We start from the raw sequence: 19,685 nt of genomic DNA on the forward strand, positions 1-19,685 counted from the left end.
AGCCACATCCCCAGCCCTATTTTGTATTTAATTTAGATACAGGGTCTTACAGAGTTGCTTAGTGCCTTGCTTTTGCTGAGGCTGGCTTTGAACTCACGATCCTCCTGCCTCAGCCTCCCAAGCCTCTGGAATTACAGGCGTGCACCACCGTGCCTGGCCCTACTCAAAAAAAATTTTTTTTTTTTTTATTAGAGAGAGAATTTTTTTAATATTTCTTTTTTAGTTTTCAGCGGACACAACATCTTTGTTTGTATGTGGTGCTGAGGATCGAACCCCGGGCCACACACCAGGCAAGTGCGCTACCGCTTTAGCCACATCCCCAGCCCCCTACTCAAATTTTAATGCCAAATTGTAGTTCCTGGGGCATGTCATGACATTCATGTCTCTATGCTTTCTCATGTGCCATTACCTCTTCCTGGAATGTTTTTACCCCACTTCTTTAGGTAAACTATTCCTCTTAAGAGTTGGCTGAAATGCTTTCCTTTTTTTAAAGTTGATTTAGTCACTTGTTCCTCCATGTTTTCTGTATGGGACATAGCATGTTATATTGTTAATGTTTACTGTGTGTCTTTGATGGCTGTCATAAAATAATTGTTTATATTCCCAACAGTCAACATAGATAGGTATATGGCCTTATTTAATGTGACAACAATTTTTTATTTGTTTAGAAAGTGACAGAATGGGATATGTTTCTATTTTTGTGCTATCTTAATTAGTTTAGTCAAAATTATGGGAGTGAAAAGAAGACAAGTTCAGCAGTACTCACATGAGCTCCTAGCCTACCCAGAATCTTTGAGCATGGAAAAAGGGTAGAAAGAAAGTTTTCTTGGGGAACTTTTTTTTTAGTGTAACCAATGCCACTTATTGCTTAACTCTTCTGATAATATGAAAGGGTTGGGTTTTGGGAAGACAAACAGTTCTCATTGTATTCCTTATACTCTTCCTTTAATTCCCATCCAGGAAAAAGAAGGACCCTTTTATTAAGGCCATGAATCCAAACCACTTTCTGCCAAGAGCTCTATTTTGGCATCTGAATCAATTTTATGACACCTCTTCCATTTCTATTCCATTTTTCTCTTAAAAAAAATTTTTTTTTTGTACTAGGGATTGAACCCCAGGGGTGCTTAACCAGTGAGCCACATCCCCCTGTCTTTATATATATATATATATATATTTTTTTTTTTTTTTTAAATTTAGAGACAAGGTCTTGCTAAGTTGTTAAGTGCCTCACTAATCTGCTGAGACTGGCATTGATCTAGTGATCTTCCTGCCTCAGTCTCCTGCGATTACAGATGTGTGCCACCTTGCCCGGCTCATCTCTTCAAAATTTTTTATGTCAGGTTTGTGAGTTCAAATCCAGCCTCAACAACTTAGTGAGGCCCTAAGCAACTCAGTGAGACCCTGTCTCTAAATAAAATATAAAAAAGGCTGGGGATGTGGCTCAGTGGTTAAGTGCCCCTGGGTTCAATCTCAGGTACCAAAAATAAAAAAGATTGTATCGGCATTTCTTACTTTCATATTACTAGCATTTATGTTAAAATGTTTAAAAATTTGTTCTGTTTAGATGTACATGACAGTACATTATACATATGTATTATACATACATGGAATATGACTTAGGATCCCATTCTTAGTGCTAACTGGAGCACAACATTTTCTAAAAGTTTTTTTTTTTTTTGTCTCTATGTCATTCAGTATCTTTGGGGGGATTGAATCCAGGACCTCATGGACACAAAAGTTCGAGGATGCTCAAGTTGCTTATAAAATGGTGTGGTAGGGGGCTGGGGATGTGGCTCAAGCTGTAGCGTGCTCGCCTGGCATGCGTGCCGCCCGGGTTCGATCCTCAGCACCACATACAAACAAAGATGTTGTGTCCGCCGAAAACTAAAAAAATAAATAAATAAATATTTTTAAAAAAATAAAATGGTGTGGTATTCATATTACCTATGCACATCCTCCCAAATCCATTACATAATCTCTTTATTACTTATGATATTGGATTCAATATAAATTCTATGTAAAAAAAAATGTTAAGACTATAGGGAATAATGACAAGGAATAGAAGTCTGTGTTCAGTACAGATGCAGTTTTTTTTTTTGGGGGGGGGACAGTGGAAATTGAACCCAGGGCATTTTACCACTGAGCTACTTCCTCACTCCTTTTTATTTTTTTAATTTTAAGACAAGGTCTCACTAAGTTGCTTAGAGCCTTTTTAAGTTGCTCTGGCTGGCCTTGAACTTGTGATCCTCCTGCTTCATCCTGAGTTGCTGAGATTATGGCATACACCACCACACCTAGCTTCCAGATTTTGACTGCAGTTGTTTGAATCCACAGATGCTGAACCCTTGCATATAGAGGGAATATTGTCAGCACTGTTCTGTTTCCTAAGTTACTCTACCTTCAAGAAACTCTTTTTTCTGAGATAGCTGTATTGTCAATGATATTTCATAAAACATTGACCTCAAATTTGCCTATTTGATTGATTTTTATCTTGGTTAACCATTTAGCATACTTAGGTCACTTGTTACTTGTTTTTAAATTACTCTTTGAAAGCTATTAAGAAGTTTAGCCTACTAAACTTTCAGTGCCAAGTGTGATCAAGATGCCTCTTGTGAACTTGGAATGGAACCACCATTTGACCCAGCTATCCCACTTCTTAGTCTATACCCAGAAGACTTAAAAACAACATACTACAGTAATACAGCCACATCAACGTTCATAGCAGCACAATTCACTGTAGTCAAACTGTGAAACCAACCTAGATTACTTTCAGTAGTTGAATGGATAAAGAAACTGTGGTATAAATACACAATGGAGTATTACTCAACAATAAAAGAGAATAAAATTATGGCATTTGCAGGTAAATGGATGGAGTTAGAGAGTATCATGCTAAGCAAAGTAAGCTCCCAAAAAACCAAAGGCCAAATGTTTTATCTGATAAGTAGATGCTAATCCATAATGGGGGGGCGGGGCTTGGATGAGTGGAGGAACTTTGGATGGGGTGGGGAAAAGAGGGGTAGTGGGAGGAATGGGGATGGGAAAGATGTTGAAATGAGATGGACATCATTCCCTAGGTACATGTATGATTGCATGAATGGTGTGACCTTACTTTGGGTACAGAGAAGTCAAAAATTGTGCTCCATTTGTGATTAATGATCAAAGAGCATTCTGCTGTCACATATAACTTATTAGAAAAAAGAAATAAATTAAAATTTATAAAAGATGCCTCTAGTGATTAGCATTTTAAAGAATTTAAAGCATTTTCATTCCAAACAAAAACATAATCTACTTTTTGGTTTTTTGGTGGTGGGGGTAGAACCTAGAGCTTCACAGATGCCAAGCAGGCACTCTACTACCCACAGTGTAATACACATTTAAAATTAGAGTTTTTCAAGAATAGAGAGAATTCTTTAAAAAATAATTTTATAAAAATCAACATTTAGAGAGGAATGGTGGAATAAAATTGACCAAACTATACTATGTACATGTATGAATATACTGCAGTGAATTTTACCTTTATGTGTATCTATAAAGCACTAATTTATTAAATAAATAGAAAGAAGACCTGCAGAGTAGAGGAAAGGGAACAACAGGTAGGAGCAGAGGAGGGAATAGGGAAGTACTGGGGACTGAATTGGAACAAATTATATTCCATGTTTGTATAATCATGTCAAAATGAATCCTAAAATTTTGTATAACTATAAAGCACTAATAAAAATCCATATTTATAATCTTTATAAATGGGGAAAAAGTCTTTTGAGCTTGAAGATGCACTGAAATTGTATAGTTTTGTTTTATGTTTATCTTTCTGGGGGAAGGGATCTGTTTTCATTATATTTTAAAAGGAGTTCATAATTCCAAAAAGTTTAAGAGTTACTACTTGGATGAAGAAAGAAAACACAAATAGTATTTCATTTAGAGTCTCTACATTTATCTGTTTTAATTTGTTTTAAGGAAAGGCCTAGAAGTATGAGTTACTTTGGAATATTTTCATTTTCATTATTTCCAGCCTTTTCCCATGAAAGGAAATTGTAGAAAAAAGATTTCTGTTTAGAGATAAATAGTCCTGGTGGTCTATGACATCATCAAAAAATTTTTTTTCTTTTTTTTTCCATCTTTACTTAAAGTGATACAGATGTAAAGCCCCAGTATTACAAACTGTGAAAAATTTTGAAGCTTGAATTATCTTGGTATTGTAAGTAATAACCGTAGAGTAAGCTTATATTGAATAGTGACTGCTAAACAGTGATTATTCAAGTTTTTCTGCAGCCAAACTGGGTGCCTAAGAAGCGTAGCAGACATGAGCCGTGCATCCATTGTGGTGTTTCTCTTATCAGTCGGAAAGGAATTCTGAATAAGCAGAGTAGCAGTAAAGTTTTTTGTTAGCAGTTTAATAACACAGCATTTTAAGTGTTACTTGGTAAGCATCTGTTTTCTGTAAAATGGTATTTTATTCATAGACGCACACACAAACAACCTCGAGTCACTGGGGAGGATTACAGGCATGTGCTACCTCGGCTGACTGGGAATATCTTTTTCTTTTCTTTTTGAGTTTCAGATTATGTATGTATGTATGTGTATGTATGTATGTATGTATGTGGTGCTAGGATTAAATCCAGTGCCTCACACATGCTAGGCAAGCACTCTGCCACTGAGCTACAGCCCTAGCCCAGGAACATCATTTTCAAAGCAGGTCATAAAGTAATTATGTTTTCTTATTTGTTACTTTTTACTTATATATATAGACAAAGTATTGAAATAACTTAGCACACCTCATAGTTGATGCTTTTTTATTTAATGTTAACTTATACCTTCTGCCTGCATTCGATTGTAGCTTTTCTGAAGGCAGGGATAGATAGTAAGATACTCATCTGGCATATAGTAATTAGCTAGTAGAAGCTCATGAATTAATGAATAACTTATCAATTTCCTTCTCTTTATGTTTACTATAAACCTTTACTTCTCCTATATATAGTCATCTTTAGATTAATATTCTGGATAACTAAAGAATGGCTTTTCATTGGATTTTTGCAGAAGCCTCACAAATATGGAATATTCTTATAGAAAAGTATAAGACAGGGCTGGGACTGTAGCTCAGTGACAGTGCTTTCTAGCATGTGCAAGGCACTGGTTCTATCCTCAGCACCACATAAAAAATAAATTGATAAAGATATTGTGTATCCCTCTACAACTAAAAAAAAATGTTTAAAAAGAAAGAAAAATACAGGACAGAGGTTCTAAACCTGTTGTTTAAACCTGTTTTTTTGTTTGTTTGTTTGTATTGCTTTATTTTACATGGGGTTTGTAGAAAGATTTCAGAGGTCATTGAGCCTCCTAAGGGAAATAGAGTTTGGGGTGGGTAAGGGCATCTTTTAATGGGGAAACATGATTTATAGATGTATCAAATTTCCAAATGGAACTGTGGATTCTCAAATGATTAAAGACCAATGTTTTAGAGGTTGTAGGTTTCAAGCTTTAAAAATCAGGAAAAGATAGGATCAGATGACCTTTGAGGGAAAGCAGATGACTATGTTAGGATGTTTCACATTCTTGTGATAGAAACCAGCTCGAACAAATTGATGTTAAGAAGAAATCTACTGGTTTATATAATTAAAACACACACACAATTTGAATTTTTCTTCTTTCTCTTTTGTTTTCTTTTTTTTTTTAAAATATTTATTTATTTATTTTAGTTTTCGGTGGACACAACATCTTTGTTTGTATGTGGTGTTGAGGATCGAACCCGGGCCGCACGCATGCCAGGCGAGCGTGCTACCGCTTGAGCCACATCCCCAGCCCCTTGTTTTCTTCTATATTGTCTTTTTTCTCAGGATTGCTCTCTTTGTATGTTGGAATAAGAGATCAGTCTGGAGCTTACATGTGCTAAGTTCTTAGAAGTTTTAAGCTTCCAGAGGAGGAGAAGGTGGTGTCTTAAGTTTGCTTTCTATTGCTGTAACATAATATCTGAGATGGGATAATTCATAAAGAAAAGAAGTTATTTTGGCTCACAGTTCTAGTGGCATTTGGAAATCCAAGATGGGCAGTTGGTGAGGGCTTTGTTTTGCTTCAATTCATGTCTCAAAGTGGAAGGGCAAGTGGGCATGTGTGGAAGAGACAAAATATGAGGGACTGCCTCACTTGCTTTACATCTTGCTCTTGGATTGACTAATCCAATTCCTCAAGAGCAGTGTCCTTATATAACAAAGGTATTTTATCCAATTTAACAATCTAATTCCCTCTTAAAGGTCCTATTACGGGGCTGAGGCTGTGGCTCAGCAGGTAGCACGCTTGTCTGGAATGCATGAGGCACTGGGTTTGATCCTCGGCACCACATATAAATAAATAAATGTCCATTGACAACTGAAAAATATATAAAAAAAAAAAAAAAAAAAAAAAAAAAAGGTCCTATTACCTTCCAACACTGCTACACTGAGAATCAGATTTCAAAATGAATTTTGATAGGGACAAATTGTATCTGAGCCATAACAGGTAGTATTTTTTCTAATAACTGGTAGATGTCCCAGAAAGAACCTTAACCAGTCTAGATCATTTCCCCTTAGGGAGATGGAGTCAGTACCAATCAGATTACATGATTAATATAATTAATATGAAACTGGGTAGAGGAATTTCCCCAAAGGAAGGCAATGTGTGTGGGAAAAAAAATTATTTTTTTTCTCTATAGTGATTGAAAAGCTTGAGGACAAATAACATAGATAATGGACTGAAAATTGAACGTTAAAATTGGTGTATATTTAGAGAAGCCAAATTTGTTTTGTGTATGACTTATAATATTTTTCTATATGGATTTCAGATTACTCAAAGTTTTATTCATTTATTGGTTCCTTCATTTAACAAATATTGGAAAATATGCTATGTTCTGTCATCATTTTTTGTACCAGGATTGTAGCAGTGAATAAAACAAATGTCCTTGCTTTCATGGAGCCTACATTCTATTGAGGACAGGCACATAATAAATAAGAAAAATTACTGAAATATATAACATGCTAGATGGAGAGAAGTGCTCTGGAGGAAATAAGCAGAGAGGGGAGATAGGGAATGATTATTACAGTCTTAAGTAGGATGGCCAAAGAAGATCTTGCTAAGGTCTTGTTTGTTTATTTGCTTGTTTTTAAAGAAAGTGTCATTGAGTTAGGACATAAAGGAGGGTGAGGAGGGAGCAAGCCATTTGGATATCTGGAAGATGAAATTTCCAAGCAGCAGGAAGCAAAGGCTCAGAGTGTTGAAAAAACTGCTAGAACCTTGAATCAGAGAATGAGAAGAAGGGATAAATTAGGAGGAGGAATAAATATGGGATGACATCAATGAAGTAAGGGGATGGCGGGAGCAAATTGTCTAGGTCCTGGGAGGCCATGGTAAGGGTTACGGGGAAGAATATAAAAAACATCAGAGAGTCTTGAGCAGGAGAAAATAATCTTAGTTTATTTTTTTAATAAATTTTTGTTGATTTTTACTTGTAGTTGAATACAATAAACCTTTATTTTATGTATTTTTATGTGGTGCTATGCCTCTCATGTGCTAGGTAAGTGCTTTACCACTGAGTTATATAACCCCAGCCCTAATCTGAATTAGTTTTTAAAGGATCACCCTAACACTTAGTTGAGAATGTATTGTAGAGGCCCAGGTGGAAGTGAGGAGACCAACAAAGAGGCTATTGTATAACAATAATCCAAGCAATAGATATTGGTGGCATAGACAAGGGTGGGGGGTGGAGATGATAAAAAATGGTTGGAGGTACCCTTCTTGGGTCCCCTCTTGGCCTACTGGAGCTCTGTCTCTTCTCATTTGAATAAATTTTACTCTTTTACATTCACTCTTGCTCATCTGTAGATTTTATCCTTCAGATTCATGAAACAAGAGCCTGGAAAGGGGGCACTGGTGGGCAGCTGGGCTCTGCTGCAATACTGTAGCTGCAGAGACTGAAAATCCAGTTTCATCTTTGGGGGCTCATCCTGGATCCTTTGGAAAGTATCATTCTGGCCCTTTGTATATCTTATCCAGTCACCAACTGCCACCATAGACTTCTGGACTACCCTGATATGTGAGATGCCCAAACTACAAATGGCTTTACAGATGGAACCCAAAACCAAACTCCTACTGGGGGCCCTTAAATAGGCCTCTGTAGAAGGACCCTGACTACCATCCTCTTTTTAACACCCCTTTTCAGGCTGTGTAGGCAGAGGTCATCCCTTCTTCCCCTAATGGCAGTTAGGGGCACTTCTTCTGAAGGGGGGGAATGAATAAGATAGGTAATGGACCCCATTTAAGCCTTTTTTAATGTAAAGACCACTCCAAGAAACATTATAAAATATATGAAACATTATAAAAATTAGAAATTAGCACATGAGAGGCATAGCACCACATAAAAATACATAAAATAAAGGTTTATTGTATTCAACTACAAGTAAAAATTATAAAATATAGCAACATTATAAAAATTCAGTCAATTCTTTTGTCCCAGATGATGGGAATAGAGAGGCAGGACCTGTCTGAATGAAGTCTACAGATTCAAGGGTTTGCCAAAACCTTAACATCTTCCCATACCTGTTTAGCATAGATTTTGACCAATAGCACTGGTACTTTTCCAAGACCTGATTATCATAGATTTTGGTCGGTATGTCTACTAGTAACTGTATAAGCCCCTAGACTAGTATGCGTAAGTGGCAACCCTTTTGGGTCCCCTCTTGCCCTGTGGAAGCTGTGTCTCTTCTCACTTGAATAAATGCTACGCTTTTACCCTTAAAAAAAAAAAAATTGGATCTGAGGTAGATTTGCGGATAGGAGGAGGTATTAGAGAATGAGAAGAGTCAAAGTTGACTCTAAAGTTTTGGGCCTGAACAAATGACCATAGATAGTAAAATTTTTCCTCCCCTGTGGTGCTGGGGATTGAACCCAGGGGCACTCTACGACAAAGCTATACAAACCCTCATTCTTTTTAATTTTATTTTGATATAGGATCTCACTAAGTTGCCCATACTGGTCTCAAGCTTGTGATTTCCTCCCTAAGCCTTCTGAGTTGCTGGGATTACAGGTGTGCACTAATTTTGACATACTAAGTTTAAGATGACTATTCGAGGGGACTGGCGTTGTGGTTCAGCAGTAGAATGCTTGCCTAGCATGTGTGAGGCTCTAGGTTCAATGCTCAGCACCACATAAAAATAAATTAATACACTAAAGGTATTGTGTCCATCTACAACTAAAAATATTTTTTTAACTAAAAATATTTTTTAAAAATGACTATTCTACATCTAAATAAAATGTCCATTAGATTATAGTATATTCAAATCTGAAATTCAGGTCTGGGCTAGAGATAGAAATTTGTCAGCATATGGTTAGTATTTAATGCCGTGAAAATGGATGAGATCACCAAAGAATAAGTGAAAAAGGAAGACAAAAGTTGTCTAAAGACCAATGTGAAGAAGTTGGGAAGAAGGCACTAGTCAAGAGGATTGAGAAGAGCAGCTATGTAGAATTTTAGAATAATTAAATTCTTAACAAGGAAAAATCCTGGAAGCTAAATGAGAAAAAAAGTGTTTTAAGGAGGAGTGAGTGATGAGTTGTCAGATGTTGTTGATATATCAAGTAAGATGAAGACCGAGATTTAATGATTGCATTTAACTATTATCTCCTTGAGGATAGGTGTAACAAACTATAAATTTGGTTATTGGAGACATTCCTAGCCCCTGACCTCTTCTTAGAAATTTAAACACTGTGGTTCAGGTGCAATCAAGAGCACTTACTACTGATTTTATTTTTATTTTATTATTATTTTATTTGTGTTGGATTGAATTCAGTGTCTCCTGCATGTTGGGCAAGAGATACTGAACTATACCCCCAACCCCAAGACTGCTTATTAATCACATAATTCATTAACAAATTTTATTATTTCATTATTTTCTTATTTTTCATTATACATACTATATATTAAAAATCATGTTTTGTGCTCAAGATGAATATGTAAGTATGCTAATGGATTTATATGTTTGTAGTAGGACATGTGTATTTCCTTTGAAATACTTATTATATGAAGGGAAAACACTGTTATTTTGTCATATTTATACTTCTGTATTTGGAGGTTTTTAGGTGTAAGAGAAACTAAATTTACAATTCTGAGATTTCTGTAAGTAGTTAATACTTGTTATTCTTGATAATAGAAAGCACAGGATTTGAGAATGTAAAAAAGATTTTCATTTCTCTAATGAAAATGTGTATTGTTCTTTATTAGAAATTCATTGAATTTGAAGATTCTCAAGAACAGGAAAAAAAGGATTTACAGACCCGAGTGGAATCTCTAGAATCTCAAACAAGACAACTTGAACTCAAAGCAAAAAACTATGCTGATCAGAGTAAGTAAAAATATGTCTGCACATAAATACACGTTAAAGAGTGAACTCTAATAGTACAATAATTCACCTTGACATTTGAAAAGAGTTCCAAATATATACTTAAAATGGTTGTCCCAGACTCAAAAGTAAGACCTGGGTGTTGGGGTTAGTTCTTTTTCTTCACTTTTCACATAGTACCCACGTATGCAGAAATGGCTAAATCAAAAATACTTAAGGACTCACATCTTCAGTTTAGTTTTCAGTCCATTTGTAGTTAATATTTTACTATATCCATTATGCATGTGCGTATGTGTGGATCATTTCTTCTTATTTTGATCAAGTACACAAAGTTGCATTGTTTCTGTATGTTTCTGAAGTTTAAAAATGTAAGAGAAACTCAAGTTTGAAAGTATATATAAAAAAATGAAGTCTCTTTTTTTGTTCCCTTCTAATTGAAATGTAAGGGTATTTAAGGGAACAGAAGTCCATTTTTTTCAGATTAATTTTATTTTTAATATAATTTAATATAATTTCATGTTATTCTTGACTTTTAAAATAATTGTTTTAGCAGTTTATGGTGGCACATACTTGTAATCACAGCAATTCAGGAAGCTGACGCAGGATCACAGGTTCGAGGCCAGCCTCAACAATTTCGTGAGGCCCTAACTAAGCAAATTAGTGAGAACCTGTCTCAAAAATAAAAAGGGATGGCCTTTCTCTGATATAAGGAGGCTGATTCATAGTGGGGTAGGAAGGGAGAGCATGGGAGGATTAGATGAATTCTAGATAGGGAAGAGGGGTGGGAGGGAAAGGGAGGGGGCAGGGGATTAGCAAGGATGGTGGAATGTGATGGACATCATTATACAAAGTACATGTATGAAGACTTGAATTGGGTGTCAACATAATTTATATACAAACAGAGATATGAAAAATTGTTAAAAAAAAAAAAACCCGGATTCAGAAAGTAACAAAAATAAATAAATAAATAAAAAGGGATGGGGATATGACTCAATGGTAAAGCAACCCTGGTTTCAATTCCTGGTACCAAAAAATAAAATAAAAAATTAAAAAAGTAATTGTTTCAAACCTCAAAGTTGGTTTCCCCTTTTTGGCTAATGAAAATAGACCTAATCAAGTCAAAACTACAAAAAGAAAAGTGAGAAACTTCATGACCTATTTTCATATCTGACATAGGTAAATAGAGAGTTCTCTGCTTTTCCATCACAGCATTGTAAACTTTCAGAATTCCAGGGAACAAGAGATGGTCTGCAGTTTTACTCTTTCCCACATCAACCATTGAGGCTCTTTAGTGACACCTGCTGTTAATGGACTGCCATTCATGATGAGTAGCTTTTGCCACCAGGCTTGGAATGTATGTGAGAACTGAGTGTGTGTCTTCTAAACCTCTAAAAGGACCTAATAGAGCTAAATCAAAATCACTGGAAACCTGGAGTTCATTCTGGAATTAAAAAAAAATTCATATGACTATTAAGCAATATCATAGAAGAGAGCTAATAGATATTTTGTAACAAATACCAATAAAATGAGCCATATATCATATGTCAATTTAGGCTTGAAGATACCTAGAATTATATTCCTTTCCTTGGTTAACATGGAATACATTGAGCAACTGCTATGATTCTATTCTAGGTTCTACATAGACTACTTGGTGCATACACTCTTACATAACTGGAGTCACATTACTGTGGACCACTCATCTGGAAAAACTGTCTTGTGGCAAATGCAAGCTTTTGCAACATTTTAAGGGTTGAGTGTTCTCTAACAAAAAAGAAAATTTAGCTAGCAAAGATAATGTTTTAGGAGCTGGGGTTGTGGCTCAGTGGTTGAGCACTTGCCTAGCACGTGTGAGGTACTGGGTTCAATTCTTAGCACCACATATAAATAAATGAATAAAATAAAGGTCCATCAACATCTAAAAAATATATTTAAAAAAAGAATGTTTTAATTCTCATTTTCATATTGGGTATTAGATAGTATTTTTAGAACCAAACATTAAAGGCACAATTGGCAGAGTCAATCTAATTTTCATTTGTTTAAAATATTAAATTTTTTCTTGGTTTCTAAAAAGTGCCAAGTTTTCGGTAGACATTTTTCTTTTGACTTGGAAAGAAATTCCTTATTTAAAATCCATTTATGCATTAAGTAATCTGCTTGTGTGGAAAGAAAGAGGAAGAATCACCTTTTATTGAAATTGCATTTTTTATGTCATAGTACATATATACATAGTACAATATCTGTCACATTCAGAGAAAATACTGCTGCTTTTTTTTTTTTAAACAAAGTAAATGGAATGAGTTACTCATTTGTTCATAGGCATATTAGCCTTTTGATTCTAAGATTTAAAAATTTATTTTGTGTTCCTTCTAATAAGAATTTTAAAAAACCCAGTTTCTTAACTAAGGTAAATAGTCAATTTAGGAGAATTATTTATCTCAGTGTCCAGTCTAGTGAGGCACATTCAACTTTTTGGAAATCATCACATTCTGTTGTATCCTAAGTATGTAAATCTAAGTATGTACATTGAACTTTTCCCCTTAGTCTTTATCTTGTTACATTTAAATATAATCCCACCTATTTTTGGAAAATATTTGACTATTTTTTTCCTTTATTCTTTCCAAAAAGTATTATCATGTTTTTATTGTAATTCAAAGACATTTTTAAAAATTAGGTGCCTTTTAAAATTGATAATACTCTAGGGAAGGAAGGAGTAAATTCTATATTAAATATTGAATTAGGTCTTGAGTTTAATTTGATCTGAAAACTTTATTTTTCTTATTAATATATCTTCCCACAAATTTATCCAGTGAGTCTCTATCCCATTTTGAAATTTATCTTGGTGTCTAAATAAAAATTAAAGAGGGACTAGGGATGTGGCTTAAGTGGTAGTGTGCTCACCTGGCATGCGTGAGGCACTGGGTTCGATCCTCAGCACCACATAAAAATATTAAATATATTGTGTCCACCTAAAAAAACTAAAAAATGAATGTAAAAAAAACAATTAAAGAACGTACAACTTTGGTTAAGTAAAATTGACCATTCAGATGTAGAGTTTATATAACTAAATTTTTTGATTCACCAAGTGAGGCTGTAAATGAGTTCTCTGTTATTAATACTTTGGAACTTATTCCCTCTGCTTTTGAGATCTTGGAGTCTTTTTGTGTTTTCTAATTGTTTTTCTCTCACTTTCTTCTATTTTCCTCTAATCCTTAACTGGGGCTATGAAATCTAAGTATATACATTGAACTTTTCTCCCTAGTCTTTATCTTGTTACATTTAAATATAATCCCACCTATTTTTGGAAAATATTTGACTATTTTTTTCCTTTATTCTGTGAGTTTTCTCTCCCTGAAATCTCCAATATGAATCAAACCCCCTAATTTTTTGGACAGTGGTAGAAGATAATCATATATATCATTAATGTCATATACTACTGGAAACATAGGCCTTGGAAAAAGTGCTTTTGGGGGGAGGTAGGATTAAATCCAAGAATACTTTGTGAGCTACATCTTTGAGGCAGGGCCTGGCTAAATTGCCCAGGTCTGGCTCCAACTTAAAATTCTGCTTCAGCTCTAGAGTAGTTGTAATAATAGGCATGTGCCAACATGCTTAGTGAAAAATTGCTTTTTAGAAGATGAAACAAATTTCAGTAGATGTATGTCAGAATTTTTTTTTTTTTTTTTGAGAGAGAAGAGAGAGAGAGAGAATTTTTTAATATTTATTTTTCAGTTTTCGGTGGTCACAACATCTTATGTGGTGCTGAGGATCAAACCCAGCGCCCCACACATGCCAGGCGAGCCCATTACCGCTTGAACCACATCCCCAGCCCAGAATATATTCTTTTTATATTCATCCTTTTTTTTTTTTTTTTTTGTGGTGCCAGTGATTGAACCTAGAGCCTTACACATGCTTGGCAAATGCTCTATCATAGCCTCATAATTTTTTTTCTTTCTTTTGAGATGGGTCTCACTGTGTTGCCCAGACTGGCCTTTTACTTCTGGGCTCAAGTGGTCCTCCCACATCAGACTCTCAAGCCACTGCTCCAATATGTAATGTTTTGTATAATACTAAACCCACTATTTTGGCTAGTTTTTTAAAAATCTACTATTAATTGTTTTAAGAAAAATATAGTGATTTTTGTTAAAATAATTATAGCCCAATATTTAATTTAACTTACAACTCATTACAGCCTCACCTCATGGATCATAATTTCAGGGCCTCTGAAATTACAGTTGGTGGTACCTATAGGAAAGAAGGAGTAGGTAGGTAGTTTTTTTCTCTTTAGTACCATTTATTGAGTGCCATATGACAACTGTACTTTGTCTAGTTTCCGTATTTATATATGTACAATGTGTTAGAGTCTTTAATTTTAGAAGACCGAGCATGTCAACTGATGAATGTTTTAGGGCATATATCTCTTTTAAAACGTAGCCATAATAGAACTCAAGTTCTGTTCTGAAAACGGAGAAATTTTGGTTGCAGTTATTAGCTATTTGAGAAGCAAGAAAAATATAAAGAAAGAGGAACTGAATTAAAGGCCACATTTTACAGCTTTTGAAGTGTGGAATTTGGTTGTGGTATGATATAACATTGTTGAAATTGAATTTATAAAAAATCTTATTACAATTTTGTGGTAATGTTTGATTTTGGAGATTTCTGGTTCTCTTTAAAAATTGAACTAATAAGAAATATTTTTTATTTTGTTCCAACATGAATAAAGCATCTCAAAAAATGGTGTATATTATTCCTTATCTGGGAGTAACAAAACAATATTGGTAATTAGCATCTTGTGAATCTTAAGAATCTGAAGTGTATATGTGGTATACATTTCAATGTATATTGATGGTTTGCAATAAGGAAGTTGTGAACTTATAAAGTCCAGTTTGGTGCTTTTTAGCTAATGAACTTTGCCATTCATAGTGTGACAGTAAGGAGTTCTTTGTCAAAAAATACTTTTTATATTCATTTCTGTCGTTTATTTAGTATTTCTATCTTGTAAGCCAAATATTATCTTAAGTCCGTCTCAGATAAACATAGGCTTTTTTATACAGTTAAAAATGTGGCAGGGTGCTGTGGTGCGCACTTGTAATCCTAGCGGCTTGGGAGGCTGAGACAGGAGGATCTTGAGTTCAAAGGCAGCCTCAGCAAAAGCAAGGCATTAAACAACTCAGTGAGACCCTGTCTCTAAATAAAATGCAAAATGGCGCTGGGTCCGGGGCTCAGTGGTTGAGTGCCCCCTGAGTTCAATCCCCAGTGCCCCCGCCCCCCCAAAAAAAAGTAAGGGCTGGTTGTAGCTCAGTGGTAGAGTGCTTGCCTAGCATGGGTGAGGCACTGCATTCAATCCTCAGCAGCACATAAAAATAAATAAAATAAAGGTATTGTGTCCATTTACAACTAGAAAAAATATTTTAATATTTTAAAATAAAAAAATATTTTAATTTTTACATTTAAATGTAAACTACTGCAGTATGCCTAGCATTCCACATTGGTTGTGGTATGTTTGTTATACAAAGGAATGTGATATGGTCCTTCTAGTGAAAGAAATCATAGTTTGTTTTTTGGTTGGGGCATGTTATGTGTATGGCCTTGTCTTTATTCCACATATATCATGTTTTTTAATCATTGCAGTTGGAGTATATGTATAAATTTGTATCTTTCCTTAATTTTTTTGTAAGTATTTTACTTGTTGCATAATCTTTATCGTTTTTATGTCTGCACATATTGAACATCCAAAAGGAATGCCATCTATTAACAATTATTATTTTTCCTGAGGAACAAAGCTGCCTTCTTTCTCTAATAAAAATTATTTAACAGTCAACTGACGGTACACGCCTGTAATCCCAGCTACTTGGGAGGCTGAGGCAGGAAGATTGCAAGTTTGAGGCCAACCTCAACAACTTAGCAAGGTCCTGTCTCAAAATTAAAAACAACAACAACAACAAAAAAAAATTGACTGGGTTGTAGCTCAGTGGTAAAGTGTCCCTGGGTTTGATCCCTAGAACCAAAAAAGACAAAATTATTTAATGGCTATTTTATTTTCTATTTTAGCTATCCAGAAACTCAGAACAAACTTTGTAACTACTGGTTTGAGCTTACCTGGTTACCATATTTAAATTGTTCTTCCACAGGCCATGGTAGTGCTTGCCTGGAAATCTCTATTCAGGAGGCTGAGGCAGGAGGATCAAAAGTTTGGGGCCAGTCTGGGCAACTTAGGGAGACCTTGTGTGAAAATAAAATATTAAAAAGGGCTGGAAGTTGTAGCTTAGTGGTAGAGCACTTGAGAACCATGCATGGGGCCCTGGGTTCAGTAATCCCAGTGACTCAGCATACTGAGGCAGGAGGATCTGTGTTCAAAGCCAGCCTCAGCAACTTAGCAAGGCCCAAAGTAACTCAGCAAAGACTCCGTCTCTAAATAAAAATCTAAAAAAGGGCTGGAGATATCACTTAGTGGTTGAGTTCAACTCCCAATACCAAAAAAAAAAAAAAAAAAAAAAAAAAAAAGAATATCTATTGAATTAAGTTTTGTTTAAGGACTGTTTTTTTTTTTTTTTTCCCATTTATTTTCTGTTTGTTTTTTTTTAAGTGTCTGTGTATAAGAGGGAAAGCAGAAAAGCAGACACAAGATAATTTATGCAAATAGTAATATTTTATTACTTCTGCTTCATAGGTAATACTGTGGTCTTCTGCTCTGTTTTATGTTTAATTATTTGTATTTACACTCTTCCACTTTTGTAGTCTAGTGTTGTCTACTGAGAACCTTACCATTGTAGTTTATAATTAATACCTAGAACTAGAGCTAACCCAGAAAATTAATTCTATGAGAAAGGACTAAAGGTTTTCTGGTAGTTGGGCTTAGAGAACAGGAAAAAAAAATGAATTAGTTTCTTCTTCAAACATAAAAAGGGATGATAGATAAGAAAGATGCCAAGCTTGGTTTCTGTAATCTCAGAGGGTTAAATTAGAAGAAATGAATTTGTTGGTTTTTGTTGGTAATGAGGAAGTATTTCTTGACCATAGAGGAATACACAGGAATATGTGCTAAAGTAAAGCATGGCTTTTCCCTACATAGAATCTTTAGGTAGGAGAGCTAGTCAGTTTTCTGTTGTGGATGGCTTAGGTGACATCTTCAAAGCATGACTGTGTCAGATTGTTAGAAGTCCCTATCCCCAGGAATTCTTTGAAGTTATTCCACCCTATTTTCAGTATGTGATCATTGATTCATGAGCACTTTAAAATATTTATAATTTTTTACAATGTTATTGATTAATTTTTCTGTCTGAAAAGTTGAGATTTAAAGACATGGTGAAGGACTTAGTTGGTAGAGGAGAGGTTTATATTACTGTTTGATGTGGTTGTCTTAGATTTGTTTGCTCTGAAGTCAGCATTTGATTCTTGCTTATTTTGGGGGACTTTCAATGGTAAATTATTCAAGGAGAATTTCTGAAAGACCAAAGTTAATCTTCTGAAGTCCAGTAACAGATAGTTGGATTATCTGCCTTCCATGAATAGTAAGAACTAATGATTCCTTTTGGGAAGGCAAATAATGAGTTGGATATGGCATTCTAGCAGGTCTGTTTCTCTTTCTTCCCCCCATAGGCCTATCAGCAGTCTGATGGGGCAGAAGACAACAGAGATGGAAGGTGTTCCAAACTTGGCAAAGGCCATCAATCTAAGGAGGTAAGCTCTGATTTTGAGCCGGCAGAGCAGGTGGCTCTTCCTGCCTTAATCACATCCTCTTGCTTTTTGGAAAGATGGAAAGAAAGAGCATTCAAATTGAGGCTAAATTGTCTCAATTAGCTATTATAAGGGGAAAGAGTTTTGATTATTTTTTTCTTGTCCTCCTCCTACTTTTTTCCTTTTAGGTACCATGATTTCATTTTTTTCCCTCCCTAGAAAATTAGCAGATTAAAAAAAAAATTGCAGATTGGTTATTTTTTGTTTTGGAATAGGTAGGATAAACAGAAACTTGTTTATTGCCAGTTAATGGCAGGTTGTAGCTTGTTTTGATGTGCAAGAAGATAAGATTTTAGGATTTTTCCTGAGATTATTTTGAAGTTTGGGTTCACATGGGAACTTTTAAACAAGAAATGACCTTGCAATACATTTCAGAAGTAATATAACAATATAGGCATTGGTTAACTTTATGGTACTTGAGGCTTCTGGGATCTCTATAGTCCTTGACCAAGGACTTGACTTGACTTTTCTGCTCTGCCCTTCCCTTCTTTTTTCCCTCCTTTTTCCTTTACTGTTTCCTTAGTGGCATTCAGGACTCTTGAGATGGCTCTTCCCTGTGCTAAAAGGTACTTTTCAAAAATGTTTGTACCATCTCACATGACTTAAACCTTAGTAAACTGAATTTATTGGATATGTTGTTGTACTGAGTTATTTTCAGAAAAGATTGAGAGCTTCTGAATTTGTATTATATGATCTTAGTGTATTACATAATCTCAGTTGGCATGTGTGTATATATAATACATAATTTATGTATTATTAATCGGTTATAGGATAATATTTTATGATCTTTATATGATTGGTACTGTATACATACCTAAAAAGATAATATTTAGATCACAGTACAGATAAAGAAATACAGAAAGTCATTAACATTTCTGTCTAGGTAATTGTTGTGTTAGGGAGGAGGGAATAATTGCCAGAATAGCATTCAGAAAGTCATTCAGTATAGGACGAATGTAACTTCACATCATGTACAACCACAAGAATGGGAAGTTATACTACATATAGTATGTCACAATACAGTCTACTGTCACATAAAACTAAAAAGAACCAATTTAAAAAAAATTTTTTTAAAGAAAGTCATTCAGCATAACAGACATAAACACTAGTCTTTTTTTTTCCTTTTTTTTTTGGTACTGGGGAATGAATCAAGGGGCACTTAACCACTGGACCACATACCCAGCTTTTTTTTGTATTCATTTAGAATCAGCATCTCACTGAGTTACTTGGGGCCTCATAAATTGCTGAGGCTGGCTTTGAACTCTTGATCGTCCTGCTTCAGCCTCCTGAGCTGCTGGGATTACAGGTGTGTGCCACCACACCTGACTATAGACACTACTCTTAAGTGTAATGGGGTAATAATGTACCTTGGATTTATGACATCTTTTATGAGGACATTAAATGAATAATGTCCTCATAAATGTTTATAAGCTGATATATATTAAGCTAACTCTGGTTGTTTTAGCAGACAAATAATGAAAATTATATACAGTCTGATAATTTTTTTTTAGTGGGGGGTGGTACTATGGATTCAATCCAGGGTCTTGAACTTGCTAGGCAAGTTCTCTACCACTGAGTTACACACCCCCA

At 35.0% G+C, this 19,685-nt stretch overlaps 1 protein-coding gene across 4 annotated transcripts in view; it reads left to right on the forward strand.

Annotated features, from left to right (window-relative positions):
• Spag9 (sperm associated antigen 9) overlaps nucleotides 1-19,685 on the forward strand; it is a 133,464-nt gene that overhangs the window by 13,437 nt on the left and 100,342 nt on the right. For all 4 annotated transcript variants that reach the window (XM_071603493.1, XM_027924685.2, XM_027924681.2 and 1 more), the window contains exon 2: nucleotides 10,244-10,364. In XM_071603493.1, the coding sequence (XP_071459594.1) occupies nucleotides 10,244-10,364 (121 nt within the window). The remainder of the gene's footprint in view (nucleotides 1-10,243; nucleotides 10,365-19,685) is intronic.

The sequence above is a fragment of the Marmota flaviventris genome, chromosome 17, assembly GCF_047511675.1.
Source record: "Marmota flaviventris isolate mMarFla1 chromosome 17, mMarFla1.hap1, whole genome shotgun sequence".
Lineage (NCBI taxonomy): Eukaryota > Metazoa > Chordata > Mammalia > Rodentia > Sciuridae > Marmota > Marmota flaviventris.